Source organism: Anastrepha ludens, chromosome 4 (assembly GCF_028408465.1).
Source record: "Anastrepha ludens isolate Willacy chromosome 4, idAnaLude1.1, whole genome shotgun sequence".
NCBI lineage: Eukaryota > Metazoa > Arthropoda > Insecta > Diptera > Tephritidae > Anastrepha > Anastrepha ludens.
Window position 1 is genome coordinate 58802266 of NC_071500.1, and position 22762 is coordinate 58825027.

Genomic DNA, 22762 nt, shown 5'->3' on the forward strand with positions numbered 1-22762 from the left:
GTTTCGACAGGCTGAGAATGGAGAGAATGTTAACCCTTGACAAACCACTATTCGGGAGTCTCAAACAACTGTCTGGCTTATGCTGAAAACAGTAACCGACGTAAACGCAGTCCTCTGTCAGCTGTTACGATCAAACTAATGAGAGCCCCATGTAAATGAAAAATTCCTTCCTTCCGTATCGTAGTATCGTAAATTTTATTCCACGATTTTTGAAAATTCCCGTAGAACCCTGTCAGCTGATTGCTCTCTTACCACACAGTGTTGCCAAGCAGTATATTTTGAAATCATTTACAAAATAAACTTGAAAAAATTACAACTTTTATTAAAATAACTTAAAAACAATGTTGACTAATGTTAATTATAGATAAATGAACTATTTGCATTTGTTGGTTTTTGATTTTGGTTTATTAAACAATGAAAATGTGTAACTGATAACGCGGGGGTGTGAAAAAATGTGTAGGCAAAAATATTAATGGCAACATTGTGTAGATACAACCAAACACATACACACTCAAACCGATGTATTGCGTAAATATGTAACTAAAAGAACGCAGTTGTTCTCTACGGGATGAGTTTTGCTCAGTTTTGTGCTCGTTAGGGGCTACGGTAAGGGACTGCGTATGTCAGTCACTGTTTTCAGCATTAGACGTCAACAACCTAATAAGGTTTTTCAGCCGCACAGACTGTATATAGTGATGCTGTAAATAACCATTAAACAAGTCGGTAGCCAGGATGTGGCAACAAAAGGGTGCGGAAGCGCTATTTGGATTCTGGACGAATCACCACTTTAACCAAACAATCAACAACAATAAACTGTCAATACCCGAAAAATGTTTTTTACAATAATAAACATGTATGTAACTGTGCAATAAAACAATTGTATATCCCGTTAGATACAAGGTTTATAAATTCTTGTATATTTTATTTACATGGCAAATTTATTTTGTTTATTTAGATCTTCTATCAAAACACACACCGACAGTCTTTTTTCAAACTTCTACTTTCAAGCAGGCACTCCGGATCTATTTGCGTTCATTCTTATAAATAAAAACTGAATTGTTCTCTTCACACGAATAAAAACTTCCAATTCTACGCGGCGTTATTTTCCGTAACATTTCCGCTTATAACAGCGATTTGAGCTTTCTCAACAACACCATCGTTGTTACCAACTTGGGGAGGAGCAGCTTCAATCTCGTTGCTGGCATGTATAAGTTGAGACTCCTTCTCGGTGACTTCTGGAACAGCCAATGAATTTTCGCCGAGAATAACATGAACAGCACTAAAAATGAGAGGAAAGGCTGAATGTGAGAAAGAGTTAAGATTAATTTTGAGTATACGCACAGTATCAAAACGAAGACGGCTAATTGCGTAGCGATGGTTAGCAGGAAAACACCCTGCCCGCCCTTGCCATCATCATTCAAGGTTGCACGATAAACTTGCGAATAACAAACGCCGCTAATAAACGGTACAGCATTATCACAAACCGACAGCAGAGCAAACACTTTGCCACGCTCTGATAGAGGTACAATCTTCGAGGCCATTGCGCGTATAATTGGACCCACAATCGGACCCAAACTGCAGACTAAAGCACCTACATAAAATAGTTTGCCAGTATTGGCGAGGTAATAAAAAATTCGGGCAATAGTGTGAGACCAAGCGCCGATAAAGATGATAGTCTGGCAGAAAAATTAAAAAAAAGAAAAAAAAAAAAAAAAAACAATAAGATAAGAATTAAGAAAATTTTGTATTCATAGAGTACTTACTGTATCCTTCCAATGAAAGCCTTTATTCATCAATGGCACTGCCAACAGCATTGCTATCACATAGGCGGACGACTTAAATGTCTTGAATGTGCTGTACACATCGACATTCCAATTGAATTTGAATGTTGTGTAAATGAACAAATACTGACTCTCATCGCGCTGAAATGTGTACAGAGCCATGGAAATCAGTAATATGATGAGAAATGGGCGGCGATGGCCTGGCCGCTGCTTAATCAAAACGTTGACGGAGTCCTTTACATGCTCCTTATCGAAGAAGTCCGGGAAGAAACCACAACCGCCGAGTTCGCGTAGGGAACGTTGCTTAGGCGTCGTTTGCCACTAAAATGAATAGAGTAAACCAAATCCTTGTATGTTAATCCATCGCATTTATTAATTTATTTCAATTTACTTTCAGCACGAAAATTGTGTAAATTATGGAAAGTGCCAACAGTGTGGCATTCACGGTAAACATATCAGCATACGACTGATTAAATGCATAGTAAAAAAGGTAGGAACCTGAAATTTTATTTCATTTTAGTATTCTTCTTTTCATTTATGACTTCGTGAAGTAAGCCTCACCTAAAGCAACTCCCGTGGGCATAGCGCTCAGATAACAAACATCAAGGATGGTTACACGTAGCGTTCGATTTTTTACCGTTGAAATATCCGAGATGTAGGCAAAGCATGAAGCCATTATGGCCACGTCTGCTCCAGTTAGTGCCGCAGGCAGCGTAGCTGTGTAAATTACATACTCCAGTGGCCATGTTTTCATTCGTGCATTCACAACGATCATAACCGAATAGATGAATTTACCAGTCAGGCCCATTAAGAGCGGAAATTTTCGCCCACGACGGTCAGAGAAAGAACCGAGGAAGAGAGCTAATATGATGGGAAATATGTGCGCTGAGATAGCCTCTATTTGGTAGAATTTTGCGGTTGTGATCTGGAAAGAGAAGAGGGCAGATTATGCAGATTAGTCCTTCTTATAAGAAATAGTCACAGGCACAAATCACATACAAATAGCCTTTGCCACTCAATCAAATACTAAACGTAAATAAATTTTTTCTATTGGTTGCACTCATGTGAAGAAATCCAATCAGGTCAATAAACTGCACACTGATTTACGCTACTGGGTAAACGATAGCTAAGGGGTTATATGCCTGGTGTTGGACTAAAAAATCGAAACATTTTTTATGGCATATTCTAAAATTACATAATCTTAAAAATATAGATTCAAAAAATCAAAAAGATCGGAGCACTAGAACGAAAGTTACAGGCCGTGGAAGCGCGCGACCTTTCTTGGAACGAGCAGTGCACGCAAAACTTTAGACGCGATTATCTCGAAGTGGTGTTTTTTTTAAATTACCGTCGCGGCGATCATTATTTATCAAAAACTATTTGACAGATTTGCATAAACTTTCTTTTTAATTATTCGAAGCTACAATCTCGTGAATCTGAACGGTTCACTTTTTTAAATATTTGCATAGTTCGCTGGAATTAATTTTTTTTTAATCTTCAACCCTTCAAAAATCGTTTTTTTGGTGCAAAGCGGTTTTCATATCGGGACAAATTTTTTTTGGGTAAATAAACCGCTCAGATTCACTAAAAAACATTTTTCTACAATAATCATTTATTTTTTTTGATTTCAGTTGAGCTGCTCATGCGATACCGTGATCACCGCAAACTTCTTCTAAAAAACGTCGTTTCGGGGGAGGGGCGATATCAACAATAAATAATAACATTTTTTAAAATAAAAACACCAAAATGTATTCTTCGAGAGTTACCCTTCAGTATGATTATGTCTCATTTGAATAAAAGTTCTTAAACATATTAAAAAAAAATTATGACAATCGTCCATTTTTGCGGGCTCACAAGGTATATAACCCCTTAATAATAGATTTGCAATTAAAATGAAATTGAATATGCCTTCATAAAATTTCAAGACCCAATTTTAATCTATAAACAAAATTATGATACATAAAATTGTAAGTTAGAAATTTCCTGTAAGAAGATAAACAAATTACAGGCTATAAATAAGATATTTTGGAAATAAAATGCTGTTTCAGTCGTGGAAAAATATTTTTAAAAACTTTGAGCGTTCACCCTTACCGCTAATTCCCACATCCAAGCCCATCGAGCTTGCTTGACCCGTTCCCACGATAGTCGGTTCCACATTACCGGAACGACCCGTATTTATATTCGGCCAAGGACTGTCACTCCAGCAGCATTCCCATTGCATTTATGGGGAATTTTTATGCTACAACAATAAAAACAACAACTTGCTTGACCATCATTCATTTAAGCCTAGATGCTCGTACAAACTCCGTGTTAAATAAATATAGGCCAGGAAATTATTGAAAGGTTTTGACGATTTATTTGTTTCTTAATAAATTTTAAAATCGTGTAAGCAAATCTTATTAAATCCCTTACAGAAGCCATAAATATATCAAATTCTGAAACTTTATACAAATTAAAGATTCATCAAAACTTCAAATTTTTAATAAATTTTTAGAAAAATGTCGAGTATACAATTTTATGGCCCTTTGAACTTTAAGTTTCAAGTGGTTCAAAAATTGCTTTGAGTTTTGATTTTTTTTTATTGCGATGGTATTGGATTTTTCTTCCATATGCAAAACAAAGGTTAAGAATTCGTACATTCAAACTTTTTATGCAACCTTGTGTTTCAATTTTTTATGCAATAAAATATATTTGCTTTAATTCAATCACTCATCAATTCTCAAATTCTATTTTCAAGATATACCCCGAGTTTAAGTATTACTCCAGCAAGAAAATCTACTCTAAATAAACCACTTCTACAAAGGAGTGACTTTTAAAATTTTGGTAGGTAATTAATAGATAAATTATTTCCTCGAACCATCTCAGTAGCTCTCCGTTTGCTCACAGGCATGTCGTAAGTCATGTCTTCCACGATGTGCAGAATGCAGAGGTGCGGGCATCATCACACCGGTAATCTGTTCTACGTGTCGAATCAGCCGATTTGCTGACGTAACAGGAGTTTGTTTTAACTGGAGCGGTGTTTTACGAAAAAACTGGGATTCTGTTGATTATATACGAAAAAGTCAATGCAGCCTCCACTCATATTCATCATTCTTGGCTTTAAACAACATCTCCGTTCGCATATTACCACCTTCGTTTACCCCTTAAATTTACTCAATCTAAAACTCCCTCTGATCCCATCCCGTTGTTGTTGTTGTAGCAGCATAAACATTATTCACGCATTACGAGGAACGCTGCTGAAGTGGCAGTCCTTGGCCGGATATAAATCCGGGTGGTTCCGGTTACGTAGAACCGACTGTCCCATCCCGTTGCATTCCGGGCATTCGAAGTGAAACCAACTTCAGACCGCTCGCGCAGCTGATGCACGGGCATCAGCTGTCTGTTTGTTGGCTAAATGACAGTCCAGAGTATTTTTACAAGCGCTTGGAAGTATTTTGCCCAGAGTAAACACGAAAAATGAAAATAAGTAATGGATTTCCAACGTAATAATGTGATTGCATTATATTTGGCTGGAAAATCACAACTAGCGATTGTTCGTGAGTTCGAGCACCATAAAGTAAATAAGATTTTTGTTTATCGCACCATTACTCGTTACAATGATACTGGTGGCATCACGAAACATTATGGAGGTGGTCATCAAAAGACTGCAACGTCACGTGAGTAATTCAAAAAGTGTAGAAGCAACTTGAGCGAAATCCCCGATGAAGTGTCAATTAAAAGGCGAAAGAACTGAAAATATAATATATGAAAATATCCGCTGCATACTGAAAAATGATTTCAAAGTCAAGCCTTACAAAATCCAAAAGGCGCATGATCTCTAACCAAAGCAGCAACAAGTCAGACTAGCGAGAGCGAAGGAGTTGCTTCGCTTGACCGAAAGCGGTGAATTTCTCAACATTGTGTTTTCTGACGAGAAAATTTTTTAAATTGAGCAATTCGTAAACTTCCAAAATAATAGGGTTTATTTGACCGACCGTTCAAACGAGAATTTGAGACATCGATTGGCCACCAGGAGGCAGTACCCCCCATGGGTAATGTGTTGTGCCGCTGTAACCGCAGATGGGTGCTCTCCAATCGTTTTACCCGAGCCTGGCGTCAAGGGTGATGCGAAATATTATCGGGAATGTATTCTGGAGGTTACGTTGAAGCCGTGGGCAGACAAATATTTCGGTGGCAGACCATGGACGATTCAACAGGACTCAGCACAGTCTCACAAAGCTCGAGTGAACCAAGAATGGCTAGAAAAAAACGCTCCGTTCTTCATAGCTTCCACACGATGGCAGCTTGCGATTCGTTTCTGGACCGTCTCAAGGACATAGTCAAAGCAATCGGTGGTCATATCGAGCAAAAGTAAATTGATTCTTAATTTTGTATTATTTCCACACATTTTTTACTTTGAATTGAATGAAAGCAATTTTCCAAACTAAATGTATGGCCTTTTCAATTGGTTACACTTCGAGTGCCGGAGCCGCTCAAGACAGGAATTTTTAATCTCCCACCATACAGTTTTTTTTTTTTTTTTTTTTTTTTTTTTTTTATCCGAAGGGGGAATCTTACATAGATACCGTCAATATAGATGGCATGCACGATTCATACTGATCGCTAAGGGTGCACCTCATTCGGGACCACGCACAGTCAGTATTACTACTAAACTGGACTTGCGAAACAGTACACCTACGTACTAAACCCTAACTCCGACTTCTGTAGCTTTAGTTTGCCCTGCGGTACCGCCGTTTAAGCATTGCATCGCAGGGCCAAGCTAGCCATTATGGCTCTTCACTTATATCTCTCTCTCCGTCTACCCTTCATTATTTCTTTGTCTTCTTTCTTTACTGCGTTCCCATTCCTTTTTTCGCAGTTCCTGTAACGCATTTGCGGACCATTCTCTCATCTTGGCCCACACCAACTTCGACCGCAGCATGTGATCTACAATGTTGCCTGGGGTTATTTTTTCTTTTATTATTTCTTCAATGCACATTCTTTCAGATGCGTATCTCGGGCAGGAGAAGAACACATGTTCCACGTTCTCACTACCGTTGCCGCAGAGCGAGCAGTCAGCTGCGTCCTCGTGGCCGAGTCTTTGGAGATACTCTCTATAGCATCCATGCCCCGTCAGGAACTGTGTGAGGTAGTAATCTGTGTCACCATGTCCTCTCTCAACCCAAGCCTGTACGCTTCTGATAAGCTTATGCGTCCATCTTCCTTTTGTCGCTAGGTCCCAGCGATTTTGCCACTCAGTTATGCTCCCCAGTCTTTCTTCTTTACGCTCTTCCGCCGTTAATCTCCTGTTTAGGCTTTTGGCTTTGTCGTACACTCTACCCAGTTCAGAGGCCATTATATCTGGTGGCATGATACCCGATATGACACATACTGCTTCAAACGACACTGTCCTGAAGGCACATGCAACTCTAAGGGAAATAAGTCTAAAAACTATTTCCGCCTTCTTCGCGTATGTTTTCTGTATCAGGGCTTTACCCCATATGGGTGCTGCATACATGAGTGTAGACTGGGTAACTTTAGCCAGGAGCGCTCTTCTACTCTGAGTGGGACCACCGATGTTGGCCATGATTCTTGACAGTGCCGCCGTCACCATGGCTGCCTTTCCGCATGCTTTTTTAATGTGCTCCTTGAAGCTTAGTCGATCATCGATCATTACACCCAAATATCGTAGTGCCGCTTGTGTTGTGACGTTAAACCCATCAATGTTTAGTGTGGTCGTTTCTAACTTTTTTCTACTCGTAATGAGAACTGCTTCTGTTTTTTGCCCTGCTAGCTGTAGTTTAACCGCCGTTAGCCATTGTTTGACCTTCGTTGTGGCCTCGCTGCAGATACTCTGAATCTGAGGGATTGTTTTGGCGACTATGGTTAACGCAATGTCGTCTGCGTATCCTATTATTTGCACTTCCCTCGGCATTGGAAGTTGCAGTACCCCATCATATAGTACATTCCATAGGATCGGGCCCAGCACAGATCCCTGCGGTACTCCGCCCGTCACTGCATATCTCTTAGGGCCTTCATCTGTATTGTACAGAAGTACTCTTTCCGACAGGTAACTGTTTATAACCCGTACTAAGTATGCTGGGGTTTTTTTCCCTTCAAGAGCCTTTATAATATGTGGCCAGTATGCCGAGTTGAAGGCGTTCTTGACATCCAGAGTGATAACTGCACAGTATTCTTTATCACCATGCATCCACCTGTCACCCTCAATAGCCTTACTTGCAATGTTTGTCACCCTCCTGACGGCATCGATGGTTGAACGACCTTTTCGGAAACCAAACTGATGTTCGGATAGCTCAGCCGGCGCTTTCTCCAGGTGCTGTTCTAGGCGTGTGCAGATTAGTTTCTCCAAGATTTTACCCATAGTATCTATCATGCAGAGTGGCCGATAAGAACTTGGGTCACCCGCTGGCTTATTTGGTTTCTGAAGTAGGACCAGTTGTTGTTTCTTCCATACTTTCGGAAACGTGCCTTCATTTATACACTTGGTGAAGTGTTCTGCAAATGGCTTTGTGTTGCGCCTGATAGCGATCTTCAGCGCCTTGTTCGGAATTCCGTCAGGTCCTGGAGCCTTAGCATTGCCGAAACTTTCCGTTGCCAAAATCACCTCTGCTTCACTGATTGTGACACTATTTTCTGCTGCGTGGCACTGGGTCTGGCTTGGTTGCATGTCTTGCTTTGGAAAGAGTGTCTGTACAATCTTTTCCAAAAGAATGGGGCAAGTCGGCGCCTGTCCTCTACCTCCTTTGACCTTGGCCATAACGAGTTTGTAGCCATCACCCCACGGGTTTTCGTCCACATTCTGGCACAGTTCTTTAAAGCTAGCTGCCTTGCTGCTTTTAATGGCTTTCTTTAATTCTTTCCGCTTCTTTTTATAGTTCTCGCGGAGCCTGAAGTGTTCTGCCAACCCATAGCTCCTTTGGGAAAGGCGCCTTGCTTTTTTGCATTCGCTTCTTAGGGTGCTGATCTCCTCGTTCCACCAGTATACAGGCTTTCTGGGAGCGCTCTGTGTTTTCCTGCTCATAGCGGCATCGCAAGCTCTGCTAACATATTTTACTAGCAGTTCCGCCTGTAGTTCCACATCGTTGGTGCTAGTTGGGTTCTTTTCTAGCATGATTTGGAACATTTCTTCATCAAGTGTCTCCACCCTCCAACCCTTATTCTGTTTTTTCTGTACGGTTTCTTTTCCATGCGAAAAGTCCACCGTAATGGCAAGGTGGTCACTGCCTGTGTAAAAATCATTCACTTTCCAGCTTGCTGATCGTATTAGAGCCCTGCTGGCGTAGGTGATGTCGATTATTGATGCACGACCATTCACTTCGAAGGTGTTTTTTCCCCCAGTGTTTAGCAGAACCGCATCAAGCAGTGAGAATGCCTTAATCAAGGCATCTCCCCTTTTATTGGTATATCTGCTACCCCATTCCAGGGCCCACGCATTGAAATCACCCGCAATCACGTTTGGTGTGGTACCACGAGCGTTTTGCACAAGTTCATCCAGTAAGTTTTCGAACTCTGCTTGCGTCAGTTTCGGTGGCGCGTAGCAACTGTAGAAATATATGCCACGTATTTTTGCTCGGGTATAGTAATCACTGTGGGTGTGCGGTTTGTCCTGCAGGGTATTTCCTCCACAGGCCCAAATAGCAGCTTTACTTTTCCTATCCGAGACCCACGTTCCGGCGTTTAGATTTTTATGCTGGTCGCTGACGAGCACAACATCCACCTTATTTTCATATACCCTTTGTTTTAAGAGCTCTTGTGCAGCCTCGCAATGGTTTAGATTGATCTGCTCAATCCTCATTTTTTGGTTTTAATATACGCCGCTTGATACAGGGGGCATTTTCTGCTTCCAATCTGATGGCTTGTGTCCTCCCGTCCATTTCTTTTACAAGCTCCGCAGAAGGGCTTTTTCTCGCATACTTTCGCTTGGTGTCCCTTTTCTCCACATTTGAGACAGTTCTGGCTTCTGTCGTCTTCGTTTTTGCATGCCCTCGCTAGGTGTCCATACTCCAGGCATCTGTAGCATCTCCTCAAGTCAGGCTTTTCTCTTATTCGGCATACTGCCCAGCCGATTTTCAATTTTTGCTTCTCAAGCAGTCGCCTTGCGTCCAGTGCTGGTAGGCTTATCACTGCTGTTTGCGTGCCTGCATACGCCGCTCTAACGCTTTTTATTGCGTTTTCACTAAATAGGTTAAGCTCGTTTACTTGCGTTCGTATAGCCTCACCTACTCCCACCATACAGTAACAAAGTACATATGTATGTATGTATGTATGTATGTATGTATGTATGTATGTATGTATGTATAAGTAAATGCACTCACCTGTACTTGCTTTTTATAGTAAGCATTCTCATCAGCTTGAATATTTGAGCATATTTCATCAGTGAAATTATTATTCACTCGACATGCTTTCTGTACGAAAAAATCCTGTTCCACCACTGAGGTAATCATGAAAGCAAACATGTACAGGAACATAGAGGGTTCCACTGAGATCTGTTAAAAAATCCAGAAAAAGAAAGCGTAAATAAAAAAATGTGTCGCTCGTTTGCTCCAGGAGTGTCATAATCCAAAACATAAAAATGTTGAGAAAAACGGATCCAAAGTTTTGAATTTACAACGCCTTCCTCAGAAAAGTAGAGGCACATTTTCATATAATGAGCTACTGTTCGTTATGAATTTTTTACATAGCATTCCGGTACTTTTGCATAGTTTTATAAAAAAAAATATTTCTTGATTACGACACTCTTGCAGCAAATGGGCGAGATATGTATATTATATGTTTCATGATGTTAAATAGGTATTGTAAGGGTTAATTTTATGACGGCAAATAAAATATTACATATGTATACACATATACATAGCTTACATTTTTATACCATGGGGACATGCAATTCCTTTTGAATTTCTCCCAACGGCTGTGCTGTTGTTGCTGCTGTGTGCACTCATTTTGCACTCGTTCATCCTAAAAATATACAATCATTTATACTGTTGCGTTAGAAATAAGTACTGGCAGAGCAATTTTAAGCAGCTCTCTGGTAACAGCTGTTAGTGTTTTTAGCAGACTATCCGTACATGCGCAGTATAAATCGGTACAGAATTGCCATCAACAATTGCAATAGTGCTTTCTGTGATTTTTTAGGTTAAACAATTAATAACAGATACTATTTATGAAATAAAGCAAGCAAATATAGAGGCAAAATTATGATATTATATATAATTAATACCGACATTTTATTATCGGTAATTATGCGTAAAGGAACGAAAGCGAATGTATCATCACAGAAAACAGAGATCCATTCTGTAATGCGATGCGAAAGGAAATTCTATTAAAAAAAATTATTTGTTGTCTGTCTTCGAACAGGACGCTAACTAAGATATATATGTATGTATGTAGTGAAACTTCTTTTAAACTATATTTATATAGAAATTTGTAATTAAATGCAATAAAATACTAAATTTCCTTTCACATTGCAATTAGGTAGTACACTCAACGTACAAGAGTAAACCTCCAAATGATATGGAACGCCTGCAGCTTTCACACATCTCGTCAGTCAAAAACTTTGCCGCAATGAGGGAGATATATAAATTCTTTCTGGTAGGTCTATCATGCATGCACGTATTGGACAGCGCAAATTTCAAAAATTGATTAAGACGTTTGCAAGTGTATAAGAGAATTTCACGGGTTTCCGTTAGGTGACCTATGGTAATTGTGCTCACACTCAGCTCCGTAAATGTACGCCCGTGTCAGCTGACCCGATGAAACAACGATATACGGATACTACGGAACGGAATGGTGGTGAGAATTCATTTACATGGGCTCTCATTAGTTACGTTAGTGAGTGTAATGCTGCAAACAGTGACCCACGTATCGTAGCCCCTTACCGCAGCCCCTAACGAGCACAAAACTGAGCAAAACTCATCCCGTAGAGAACAACTGCGTTCGTTTAGTTACATAATTACACAATACATCGGTTTGTGTGCGTGTGTGTTTGGTTGTATCTACACATTGTTGCCATTGATATTTTTGCTTACACATTTTTTCACACCGCCGCGTTAAGTTACAATTTTTCATTGTTTAATAAACCAAAACCAAAAACCAACAAATGCAAATAGTTCATATATCTATAATTAATATTATTCAACATTGTTTTTAAGTTATTTTAACACGAATTTAAATTTGCTAGTGCAAATTGCAAGTTTATTTTGTAAATCCTGAGAGGAATTTTCAAAAATCCTGCGACAAAACTACGATGCTACGATATGAAAGGGAATTTACATGGGGTACTCATTAGTTTGATCGTAACAGCTGCAAGAGGACTGCGTTTACGTCGGTGACTGCAGCATAAGCACTGTAATAATTATGAACTCACACAGTCTGTATTTGTGGGGCTATATTTAACTTGTGGCCTGTTTGCCATTGGAAATTAGTTTCCGATACTTGGCAACCCTACTGCTGCTAAATGAAACAAAAAACTAGGCCGGCGCTCCACGTTGTTTGGTAAAACGTAATGAGTTTTATCGCGCACAATTTTTTACTCACAGTAAACGATTTTATGCTTTGTTTATTTATTATAGATTTATTTCGTAGTGATGCTCGAAAATAGAAATTTAACCATGCTGCAGCATTAATCATCACTTTCACACTAACTGACTTGCGATTTCATATTGGCGATTCTTGCGAATTTTAACAGCTTGCAAGCTAATTGCACAATGCACATATTTCTTGTTGACGTATTTCACTATCATTTATCGTATCTTTCTAATAATCTCCTATAGTCTCGGAAGTTTCATAACAATAAGTGTTTGCAATAATACTATAATAACACTACAATTGCCCCTACATTTATTTAGAATGCTCGAAAGAGTTTGCGAATATCGAAAATTATACACGGTATGCCAGAGAACGCTCTGAGCTGCCATACAGAGAACATATTTTAGCAGAAACAGTTCTTTGCTTTTATACGTTCTCATAGTTCATAGTTGCTTCTCTTTTTTTACATACCTCAATTTTAGAATCCATTGGATGAATGGTGAGCTGCCGCTGCTATGTATATGTATGTAGATTCTCTTTAATAAATGCCGGTTTATTAAGCTACACGTGCGTTTGCTTTTTGCGGTTCTCCACTGGTCTCTTTCATTTGTTGTTTACATTTACTCTGACTCTCTGAGTTTGTTTATGTTCCGAAGAATTTGTACTTTGTTAATATTATATTTCTTTTATTAATTTCAAATGTCACTTAAGGCATTAAGATACAATTAAGTACAATAAATACGCTACAATTGATTAAACACTTCGAAAGGTCTTTAACCTTATAAATTCTAACTTTACAGTTGGTTGGACTTGCAACTTTACAGAGGTTTGGATATGTAAAATTAAAAACGCAAATATGTATTTCGCAGGATGTGGAAACTAACATGATGTTTATTTATGTTATTTACGAGGCAACATAAAATAAATTCTCAGCTGTGGATGTTATGAGCATATGCAGAATATTTTTCCCATTCTTAACAGTTGTGTGTCAATGTTAAGAAAATTATTGGATAGTAAGAGCTATGCTAGCCAAGACTTAGACCTAACTTGGCTTCCATTTAGTTCTACATTTGCTTGAGAAATCAATTTTTTATGGCTCATTTGAAGGAATTTTATAAAAAATAGATGAACAATTGATATGACAGCATGATTCCCTCACAGCCCCTTTACACTTAGAAACTTAACTTAGGAATTTAAAACCTACAGCTATCTAAGCCTTCTAAGTTAAGTTTACTTTTGGCTAATAAAAAAACAAGTGCTGCTGGTATGGTAGATTGACCTAAATTAGGTAAAATTATGTCTTAAGTCTTCGCTGGTACAGCTTTAAAGCGTACGAGGGTGGATTGATAAGTCTTTAGAATGAAAAACTAGACATTGGTTTTTTAACAAAAAATTTATTTGTTTTTCAACATAATCTCCTTTTAAGTCAACACATTTTTTCCAATGCTTTTCTAACATATTTATTCCTTCTCTAAAATAAGTTTTTTCAAAACCTTCAAAATAAGCATTTGTTTCAGCTATAACTTCACTATTTGACACAAATCTTTTTCCGCCGAGTCATTTTTTCATATTTGGAAAAAGGAAAAAGTCACTGAGAGCTAAATATGGGGAATATGGCGGATGAGGGAGCAATTCATAGCCTAACTCATTTATTTTTTCCTGCGATTTCCAAGATGAATGTGAAGGAGCGTTATCATGATGAAAGAGGATTTTCTTCTTCTTCAAATATGGCAGTTTTTGCTTAATATTTTGGCCCAATGTATCCAACAAAGATGAATAATATTCAGCTGTGATGGTTTTACCCTTTTCAAGATAATCTATGAAAATTATACCTTGTGCATCCCCAAAAATAAATGCCATAACCTTACCAGCTGATGCAACGACCTTTGCCTTCTTTGGAGCACTTGAGCCACGTTCTACCCATTGTTTGGACTGTTCTTTAGACTCTGGTGTATAGTGGTGGATCCACGTTTCATCCATCCTTATGAAACGACGCAAAAATTCCGATGGATTTCTGGGAAACATATGTAAACCAACTTTTGAAGTCGACATTCGGTTCATTTTTTGGAGAGGAGTTAGCAAATGCGGCACCCATCTTGCTGAAGGCTTTTTCATACCCAATTCATCATGTACACGTTCATAACTAATGTTCACAATGTCAGCAATCCCTCTCAATTTAATTCTTCGATCTTGTGTGACAATTTTTTTTACACTTTTTCCACCGTTTCTAGAGTCGTTACCTCTTTTGGCCTCCCAGAGCGTGGCTCATCTTTGGTGCTTATCCGACCACGTTTAAACTCGTTTACCCAATTGTAAACTGTTGCATTTGAGGGTGCATGTTCCCCTAATACTGTCTGCAACTCCTCAATAATTTGTTTCTGGTTTAAACCTTTCAAATGAAAGTACGAAGCAGCACGAAGTTCACTTCTTTTCCATTTTTAATAAAAATACAATAGTGTTTTGCAAAACTAATTCTCAAAAAAGTACCGTTTGACCATATGTTATGAAATTTTAACAGCTCGCTTTTGACAGTTCACTTTTAACGATCACAATAATTAAGTAAATTAATGACCGATAGATGTCGCAATTCTAAAGACTTATCAATCCACCCTCGCAAATATATCTTAAATAAAACTTTTATCAGCATATTTTTTTCGTGATGAAGTAATGGCAAATGTTTAGTTGTGTAATGAATCTTACCAAAATATATATGAACTTTTCCTATAGTGGGTGATAAAGCACGGTTTTATACAAGAATGTAATAGATTATTAATTTTTAACTCGTTAAGTCCTCGATAGTAAGGGAATAGAGTACATAATAATAAAAAAGTATCCGAATTTAAATGGAGACCAGGGGGTTAATAAAAAACTTCAGTCAACTTGGGCTTTTAAATATATTATTACAAAAATTAATTCCGAAAACCTTTACAGGTTTCAATTCATTTCAGTTGAATTCCTAGTTTTTCTTTTGCCAATTTTTGTTTTAATTCACACCACCGGCAACTTGAGATAATCTGGAAACAGAGTGGCGTATCGGCTAGTTTTGTTTTAAATACCTTGAATTTGGTATACTAAACAATTTCCCCAATAATTGCATTTGTAGAATATATATAGATACATACATAATAGGGGCGTACACCTTTTTTGGGTGTTTGGCCAAGCTCCTCCTCCTATTTCTGTGTCTTGATGTTGTTCTACAAATAGAGGGACCTAGAGTTTCAAGCCGACTCCGAGCGACAGATATTTTTTATGAGAAACTTTTTCATGGCAGAAATACATTCGTAGGCTTGCCGTTGCCTGCCGAGCGGCAACCGCTATTAAGAAAAGTTTTTCTTCATTTTTGGACTTTCACCAAGATTCGAACCTAAGTTCTCTCTGAATTCCGAATGGTAGTCACGCACCAACCCATTCGGCTACAGCGGCCGAATGTTCTTCGAATAGTCAGTCAGGAAAGGAAATTCAGCTTTCCATGAATAACAAAAAATAAATTAGCCAAACCTAAATGGCGGGAGTCCTGACAGCGAATATAAACATTTTTATACACTTAAATTTTTTCTAATTTACTGATAGGGATTAAGTTTTTTATTCAATGTCAATTTAGGACAACTTCAATTAAAATTGTTGGCCAGACACCTAACAAAAGATTGACGTGCCAATTATATGTACATATAGAAAATTATATGGTAACTTAACAAATAGCAAAGGTGAAAAAGTGAGCTGCGAAGCACTCATAAATTGTAATTTTCATAGCTAACAGTAATTTTGAAATAATTATTTTAGGTAAACACTCAGTTTTTTGCCTGACTGTTTGTGTATACCGAAAGAGAAAATAAATAACATTACAAATATATAAATGTACATATGTACATGAATATGCATTATTTTTCTACTAAAAGTAATTTAATCAGCGCTAATTAGCTAGTAAATAAATTATAATATTTAATGTTGAATCAACTGCCGATCAATCAGCAATTCTTCCTCACTTGTGGAATGCACACATGTAAGGTTTGTATTGGTGCGATTTATATTTAAATCAATAATAATTTCGAAAAGATTATTTTCATAAACAAACGCAAAGCTGCATTGCGCCTAAACGCTTGTTCTGACGATTCTCTGGTATCAACGAGTATCGACTGCCGGATCATGACATTTGCAGCGTCGCACTATCGGAACTACAGGGTTACCCTTTTCGGGTTTCCGAAACTATTAACTCTGTATCATATTTAATGAAACGCACCAAATTATTAGTTGAATATTTGACATTTAACAATACTTTATACATATGTATGTATAGATCGTTTTACTATCGCACATTAAGTAGTGAATCTCATCGTTCTAATCGCCCAACAAAGCATTCAATTGGCAATGAAGTGTGTACATTTGTAGCGACTGGATGCGCAGTCGGACCACTCAAAATGCTATAAAAGCGTTCAAAAATGGCGACATTGCGATGAAAATTTAAAGCACTGCTCCGCTTTTTGGTACGAAATCTATTCATTTGAAAGATAAAGTCCGTGGACACATTGTGGAGGTGCAATCTCATACCTGCTGAAAATGTATCTAAGATAGCTAGTCTAGAATCATGGTCTGTAAAAATGTCACTAGAGAGCTCTTGGAAAGACTTTGTATTCCACTCTTAACGGCGTAGTCCAAATAATATTTTCGAATAAAGTTTTCATTAAAGTATATTAATAGTAAAATTTAAAGCGCATTTTTTAAACTACTTCTAGAATTTTAAATTAGATAAGCCTGCACGAGTATTTTTCGACTGTTCACTAGGCAGGACAGGCTCATCTAACACCCATCTCCCTCTGGACCCAACCTGTCGGAACAGCTTGTATCCTGGGCCGGCCTACCTTTAGATGAGCCAGAGGAAGATGACTGGTGATATACCCCACACTGACGGGGCTTGTATTACTGCAACAATAACAATAGTATTTTTTGACATTGATGACATTTGTGATTAGATTACTTTTGAATTCGAATTGTTTTGCGATTACCGATGTAGTAACAGGGGATTGCTGATATGTTTTACAAACAACTTTTTAGAGAGCTCTGCCACTTATACTCAAGAATGATAGAAACAAGATTGCGCCCATCAGAGCGCACGTGTCGTCACGTTTGCTGAGTTGTGCAGTATTGCCAACCATTTGCTCTTCGCAATAAATTTAGTGCTTTTTTATACCGAAAATGCGAAAATTTTGAAGTTTCGTGTTTGTTTCTTTTTGCGTTTAATTTAAAGCTACCGAATGCTTCAATGCTATCACTAGTAAAATGCTTCATACATATAAAGCTCGTTTTTCGATTGAAGGCATTTCCTCGCCGGCAGAAATGCATCCACTGTTTGCAGAGCGCCTCATCCTTTGGAAATATAATATAAAAAAGCTTATATCACACGCTTTATTGAGGTTCTTACTAGCACAATTTTTCACTGCACATTTCATGTTTTCTTATTTTTCACTTATACGAGTACACTTTCACGAAATATCTTATTTTTGCGTAAATATTCACTAAAACGTTTGTTACCGTTTGTTCTTATTAACGCACATTTCAAATAAGAAACGAATATTCATAAACATCAACAATAACCGCAATCATGGGCAATGTGACCAGATCTCTGAGAAGACTTTAGTGCTAATGAACATTTTTTTACTCTTATAAAATTTGATAATTTGAAAGTGCAAATTTAATTTTTGGCTCCATTTAAGGTTATGCAAAAATATTATTTGCCCCGCTCCCAACTCTTCTTAAGATTGAAAACCTTTTTACACATTTTAAAAAGCCTTTGAATTTATTGAATGCGAATTAAAACTTTAGAGGTGTAATTGTTTCTTCCGGTCATAAATCTTTAGTGAGACATAGGACATTAAGAGTTGTATTCATTGTAAAAATAAGCCACAAACTACCAGAAAATACTAAAGAAACCATACTGACATTTTTACAAAAAGAGTACCTTATCTAGTTACATAACTTCAAATATAGCAAAAAAGCCGTTCCCTTAACAAAAGAGTCTCGTTTAAGAAAAACCTCATAAATTAAATTGTACATAAGCATGACATATTTATTTAAAAAAACGCACATTTTAAAGACAATTTGTCACGCATACAAAGTTCTTTAAGTGATTCAATAAAAATTTGTTGGGTTATTTTCTTTGAATGGGCATTTTAATGCGTTTTTATATCCAAAGCTAGGCAACACTGCAGTAGCGAGAGAGAGATTTGACTGCCGAAAGCAGAAGAACACCAACAACACCTGCACTCGCGGGCAATGCCACCAGATGTTAAAAAAAAGTAAAGCTAAATAAAACTGAGTGAATTATTTAAATAATTATTAAAAAATGCATATTTTACAAAATTATAAACATGACATTTTAATTAGAACAACTAGAAAAATGTCATGAAGAAAGAACTAAAACTCCGAGACACAAAATAATAAAAATAACAAAAAAAAAAATCATAAATAAAGTTACGAAAATGGTAATCTGGCCATACTGGAGCTAAAATCACGTAACTAGTTGTCAAATTCGCTGAGCGCAAAGTAACGGGACCACGATGGGCGCCATCTCATTATTCTTTGCGTCATGCTTATACTGAATGCATATTGCATAAATACATGCATACAAACATAAAGAGTAATGATGCAGAGCGGTAACATGTGACTGGAACCATTCTGTTAACTCAGCACTTCTCCACTTATACTAAAAACTGTTAATGTTATATAGGCTTGCTCATTTAAAACTTATCCAGTAACTTGCTGGTAACTGAATTATCGAGAATTCGCTCTCAAAAAGAGAAATATGAGAAAAACCAGTAGCAATTTGCAAGTTTTACGTACAGCTGATTAAATTGTTGGCGGGAAAAATGTATCCAGTAAAAACTTGCAACTTCCCCTCAAAATGAAATGTCACTTTGCTCTCTCTCTTTCCCCTAGCAAGATTTATGGATACATGAACATGCACTTGATAATCTTACAGAACTTGAATCTTGATAATAGTCTGTAACAATTGTTTAAAATTTTGTGCTTCATGAACAGGCCTATTGCAATCTGTGCTCTAATAATTTCAATTCACAGAGTCTATGGGAATTAGGAAAAATGTTTTGACAATTTAAGATAAAAAATTTCGTGTTTGAAAGAAACCTGGCCAACAATTAATAAAGTCTTGAAGTAACTCTGTATTTTATTTTTATAACTAGGAAAAAAAAAATGAATAACTTGTCAAAATAAAATGGATTTAACGATTTCATTTTAAGAATCTTGAACCTTAAACTAAATTAAAATTTCATTTTGATTTTATAGATATTTACTCATTGACATTCACTGGAAGTCATCTTCTGCCAACTCATTTAGTACGCGTGCCGTTTGATGCAGATTTCACCTCAAGGAATAGATACAAGACGCTTGATTTGAGATCTATCGAATAAGGCGGATGGTTTAACTCTGCGTTGCTGCGCCTGGGCTACAAACCTCTTGATAGGTACTGTGGAATGAGCGTGTTTCCGCAAAAAACAGAAAAAAAGACTACACGGTGGCTCAAAATTAATCATCCAATTTTGTTTTTGAATGACTTTTAACGTTTTTACTAAATAAATAAAATGATTTTGAGTGATTGAAATCTTTATTTTGACCATTAAGCGCTCCATTGCTTGTCTGTTTGTATAATGCCGCTGTCTAGTTCACAAGTGTCAAATTATAAATCTTCCGATAGAGTCATTAATCTGGTATAATGCAAAAAAGACTATAACTTTATTGATTTGTATGTTGCGTTCTTTATCAATCGTGGCAAATAACCATCCTTTTATGGGTGTTTTCAGTTTTAAGAACAGAAAAAGTTCGAGGGGGCCAAGCCTGGTAATTGATTGCGATATTGTTGTCCAGCAAAAACTAACGAACAAACGATGGCGTGGGGGCTGGAGCATTATAGTGATGCAATATCTGACTTGTAGCTTCTCAATTCCGGGCGCAGTACTTTATGCAAATGGCGTATAATGGCGATTTGGTTCAAGCTTTACTAATTCACACACTCGAAAGTAGCTATCTATCTTGCTTATACGATCTGTTTCCGCACGCAAGTTATCTCATACGATATAATGCAAATGGAAACCACTCATCACATACTTCATAAATCACATACTTCATGCAACGAACTGTTACCTTGGTGTTGTGACAGCTACAATTTCATTTGAAGTGGTAATATTATAAATCGGTTCATGAAGCAAATAGTTTGTAACAATTATTACAAACTATCACGTTTTGGTGTTCATGCACCCAAAAACTTGCAAAGTAGGGGAAAGTGAGAGAGCAAAATGACATTTCATTTTGACTGGAAGTTGCAAGTTTTTACTGGATAATTTTTATATGAACAGACCTATTTTGAAATCAAAAGATACATTTAAAAAAGAAGACGGACGCTTTTGTTTAGCTCAAAAATGGAAGGAAGGCTTAGTTCGGAGCTTTTTTAACGAACAGTTTTACGATAAAATGCCCCTGCGATAATGGTTTCGCATGCAACAAGTCACCGTTAATGGAGATATGAGAAAAGGTGGAGTATCTTGTTTTCATATAAAGACCATATTAATAGTTTTGAACGAATTCAAAAGACTTTTCTTCGTTTCACTTCATAATGATTTTATGCGCTAGAAAATCACCATTTTAAAATCCTATCTGTTTTCTTTTCCGATATCTGTGATAGAAGATCAAAAGAACACTCGTACGATTTGAGGTTTCGCAATTTAACTCCCTCATTTAGACGCCTAAAACCGTGAAATTTTCTGGACTTTATACCCAATAAGCAAACAACAAGAAATAGTCGATATCGGTATGCAGTGACAGCTCCCTGCTTTTATACGGCTGATCGATCAGATATCAGCAAAACGTTTGGTATAAATTATAGGGCACTGAACAGGGTAATTTTTTCTCGGCCAAGTCATTCTTACTAGCACTCAACTCAACTATGTAATTGGTGTAACGTGATGTACTACCTTTAGGCATGTTAAACGTTGCCCTCCTGGTTAAGCTTTTAGAACAGTAGCACTAACTTCGGCAGGAGGTTGAGAGAGTGGTTTGTTCATTGGAAGCAGTTTTTCTCGTAATTACGGTAGATCAGGAAATTTAAAATGTTTTATAATTGCATCCTTAGGGTTATTTGTAATAATTGTTTTGCAATGTTCACAGAAGCAGCATTAGATCTCGCCAATATGTATTTAAATTACATACATATGGATGTAGATAAAGGCAGTAGCGGGATTTCAACAGCACGTTTACAGCACGTTTGCCTTTAGTAATCTAAGCTTCCTGGTAGTAAATCTGTGACGAAAATACGCTAGACATAAAAACGTATGATTTTGGAAAACACCATTTATTTTGGTGAGAGCTTTACAGGCTCTTTTAATTCACTTTTCCATATTTGCTATTTTTTAATTTGCTTTATAATTCTCGAACACTAATACTGGATTGATTCTTCAAACTAACGCGTCGATTATAATATTTTCATGTGAAATATTGTATTGTATGTCAAATATTAAATGCCGTGCAGAATTTTTTCAATTAACCATTATATATTTTTCTTTAATTCCGCTGACTTATCACGGTTATTTCTATCTCTTCTTATGGAGCCATTTACGCACAAACAGCAATAAAAACACTTAATTGGTAGGAAAAAAAAATTTAAAAAAATTTAGTAGTTGTTCACATGCGCACATTTGTACTACTCGTATCTCACGTATTACTTAGTTGTTACTTGATATAGCTTTATTGCTCTATGAAACAACAAATTCGATAAGTCCAATAAAATTTATTTTCTACTTTAATTTTCATAAAAACCACCTGCGATCTCATTGAATTGACAAACATGTTTTTTGTAGTTTTTGTAAGTATGCAAGTATCTTATTTCAATTTTTACAATGTATTGATATACAGGCTTTGGTAAATGTGTGCAAGTAAAACGATGGGTATAAACGAGTAAAAATCATAACAAATTATAGAAAACAACACCACTAAGCACCACACACAGCTTGTTATTCTCTGCTAGAAATTGCCTTTAATTGACAGCTACTGCATTCTACGATATTTTGAGTCGAGCCGCCTCGCTCACCTATCACTACATTGATCGTAGTCGAACTGAATTCTAAATTTTCATTGAAGACTTCAAAACATGTTCACTACAAACATTTGGGAGTGCTCTCATATGCAGAGTAGTCAATAATGTAAAGGGTGACTGTTTAGTGTAACTTTGAATTCATTATGGCTTTTGTAATGTATTTCTCGGTTGTATTTCTCAGCAATAGCGACTATTGGAAATCGAGTAAATTTCGTGTTGAACTAATATCCAGTTTGACGGTAAATTTGTATGTAAAATAATATCTACGTGTTGGTATAAAAGTGAGAAATCAAAATTATTGCGTCAGCAAATCAGCGGATTCTTTATTGGGAGCGGCCACCTCCCGTATTCTTTTCATCGA

The 22762-nt window shown here is 37.2% G+C and overlaps 1 protein-coding gene across 7 annotated transcripts; it reads right to left on the bottom strand.

Moving 5' to 3' along the window:
- Positions 1–884: 884 nt before the first annotated feature.
- Positions 885–22407, bottom strand: LOC128862516 (proton-coupled folate transporter). Of its 7 annotated transcripts, none has more exons than XM_054101190.1 (9): positions 22313–22407; positions 12777–12938; positions 10641–10736; positions 10097–10267; positions 2343–2706; positions 2173–2279; positions 1764–2102; positions 1342–1676; positions 885–1279 (listed from the first exon to the last, which is right to left on the bottom strand). In XM_054101190.1, exons 2-9 carry the CDS (start codon positions 12792–12794, stop codon positions 1090–1092), a joined length of 1620 nt encoding a protein of 539 aa, XP_053957165.1. In that variant the 5' UTR covers positions 12795–12938; positions 22313–22407; the 3' UTR covers positions 885–1089. The 7 variants fall into 7 exon arrangements, with proteins under 7 accessions (XP_053957165.1, XP_053957163.1, XP_053957162.1 ...); XM_054101188.1 differs by having other exon boundaries at positions 12777–12969; XM_054101187.1 differs by having other exon boundaries at positions 12777–13010.
- Positions 22408–22762: the final 355 nt, after the last annotated feature.

Coding starts and splice junctions, on each gene's coding strand:
- LOC128862516 (XM_054101184.1), bottom strand. CDS start 12,407: ATGATTAATGCTGCAGCATGGTTAAATTTCTATTTTCGAGCATCACTA. Junction 10,268..10,640: donor TGTCCCCATGGTATAAAAAT/GTAAGCTATGTA, acceptor ATTTTTTAACAG/ATCTCAGTGGAACCCTCTAT. Junction 2,707..10,096: donor ACTATAAAAAGCAAGTACAG/GTGAGTGCATTT, acceptor TTCTCTTTCCAG/ATCACAACCGCAAAATTCTA.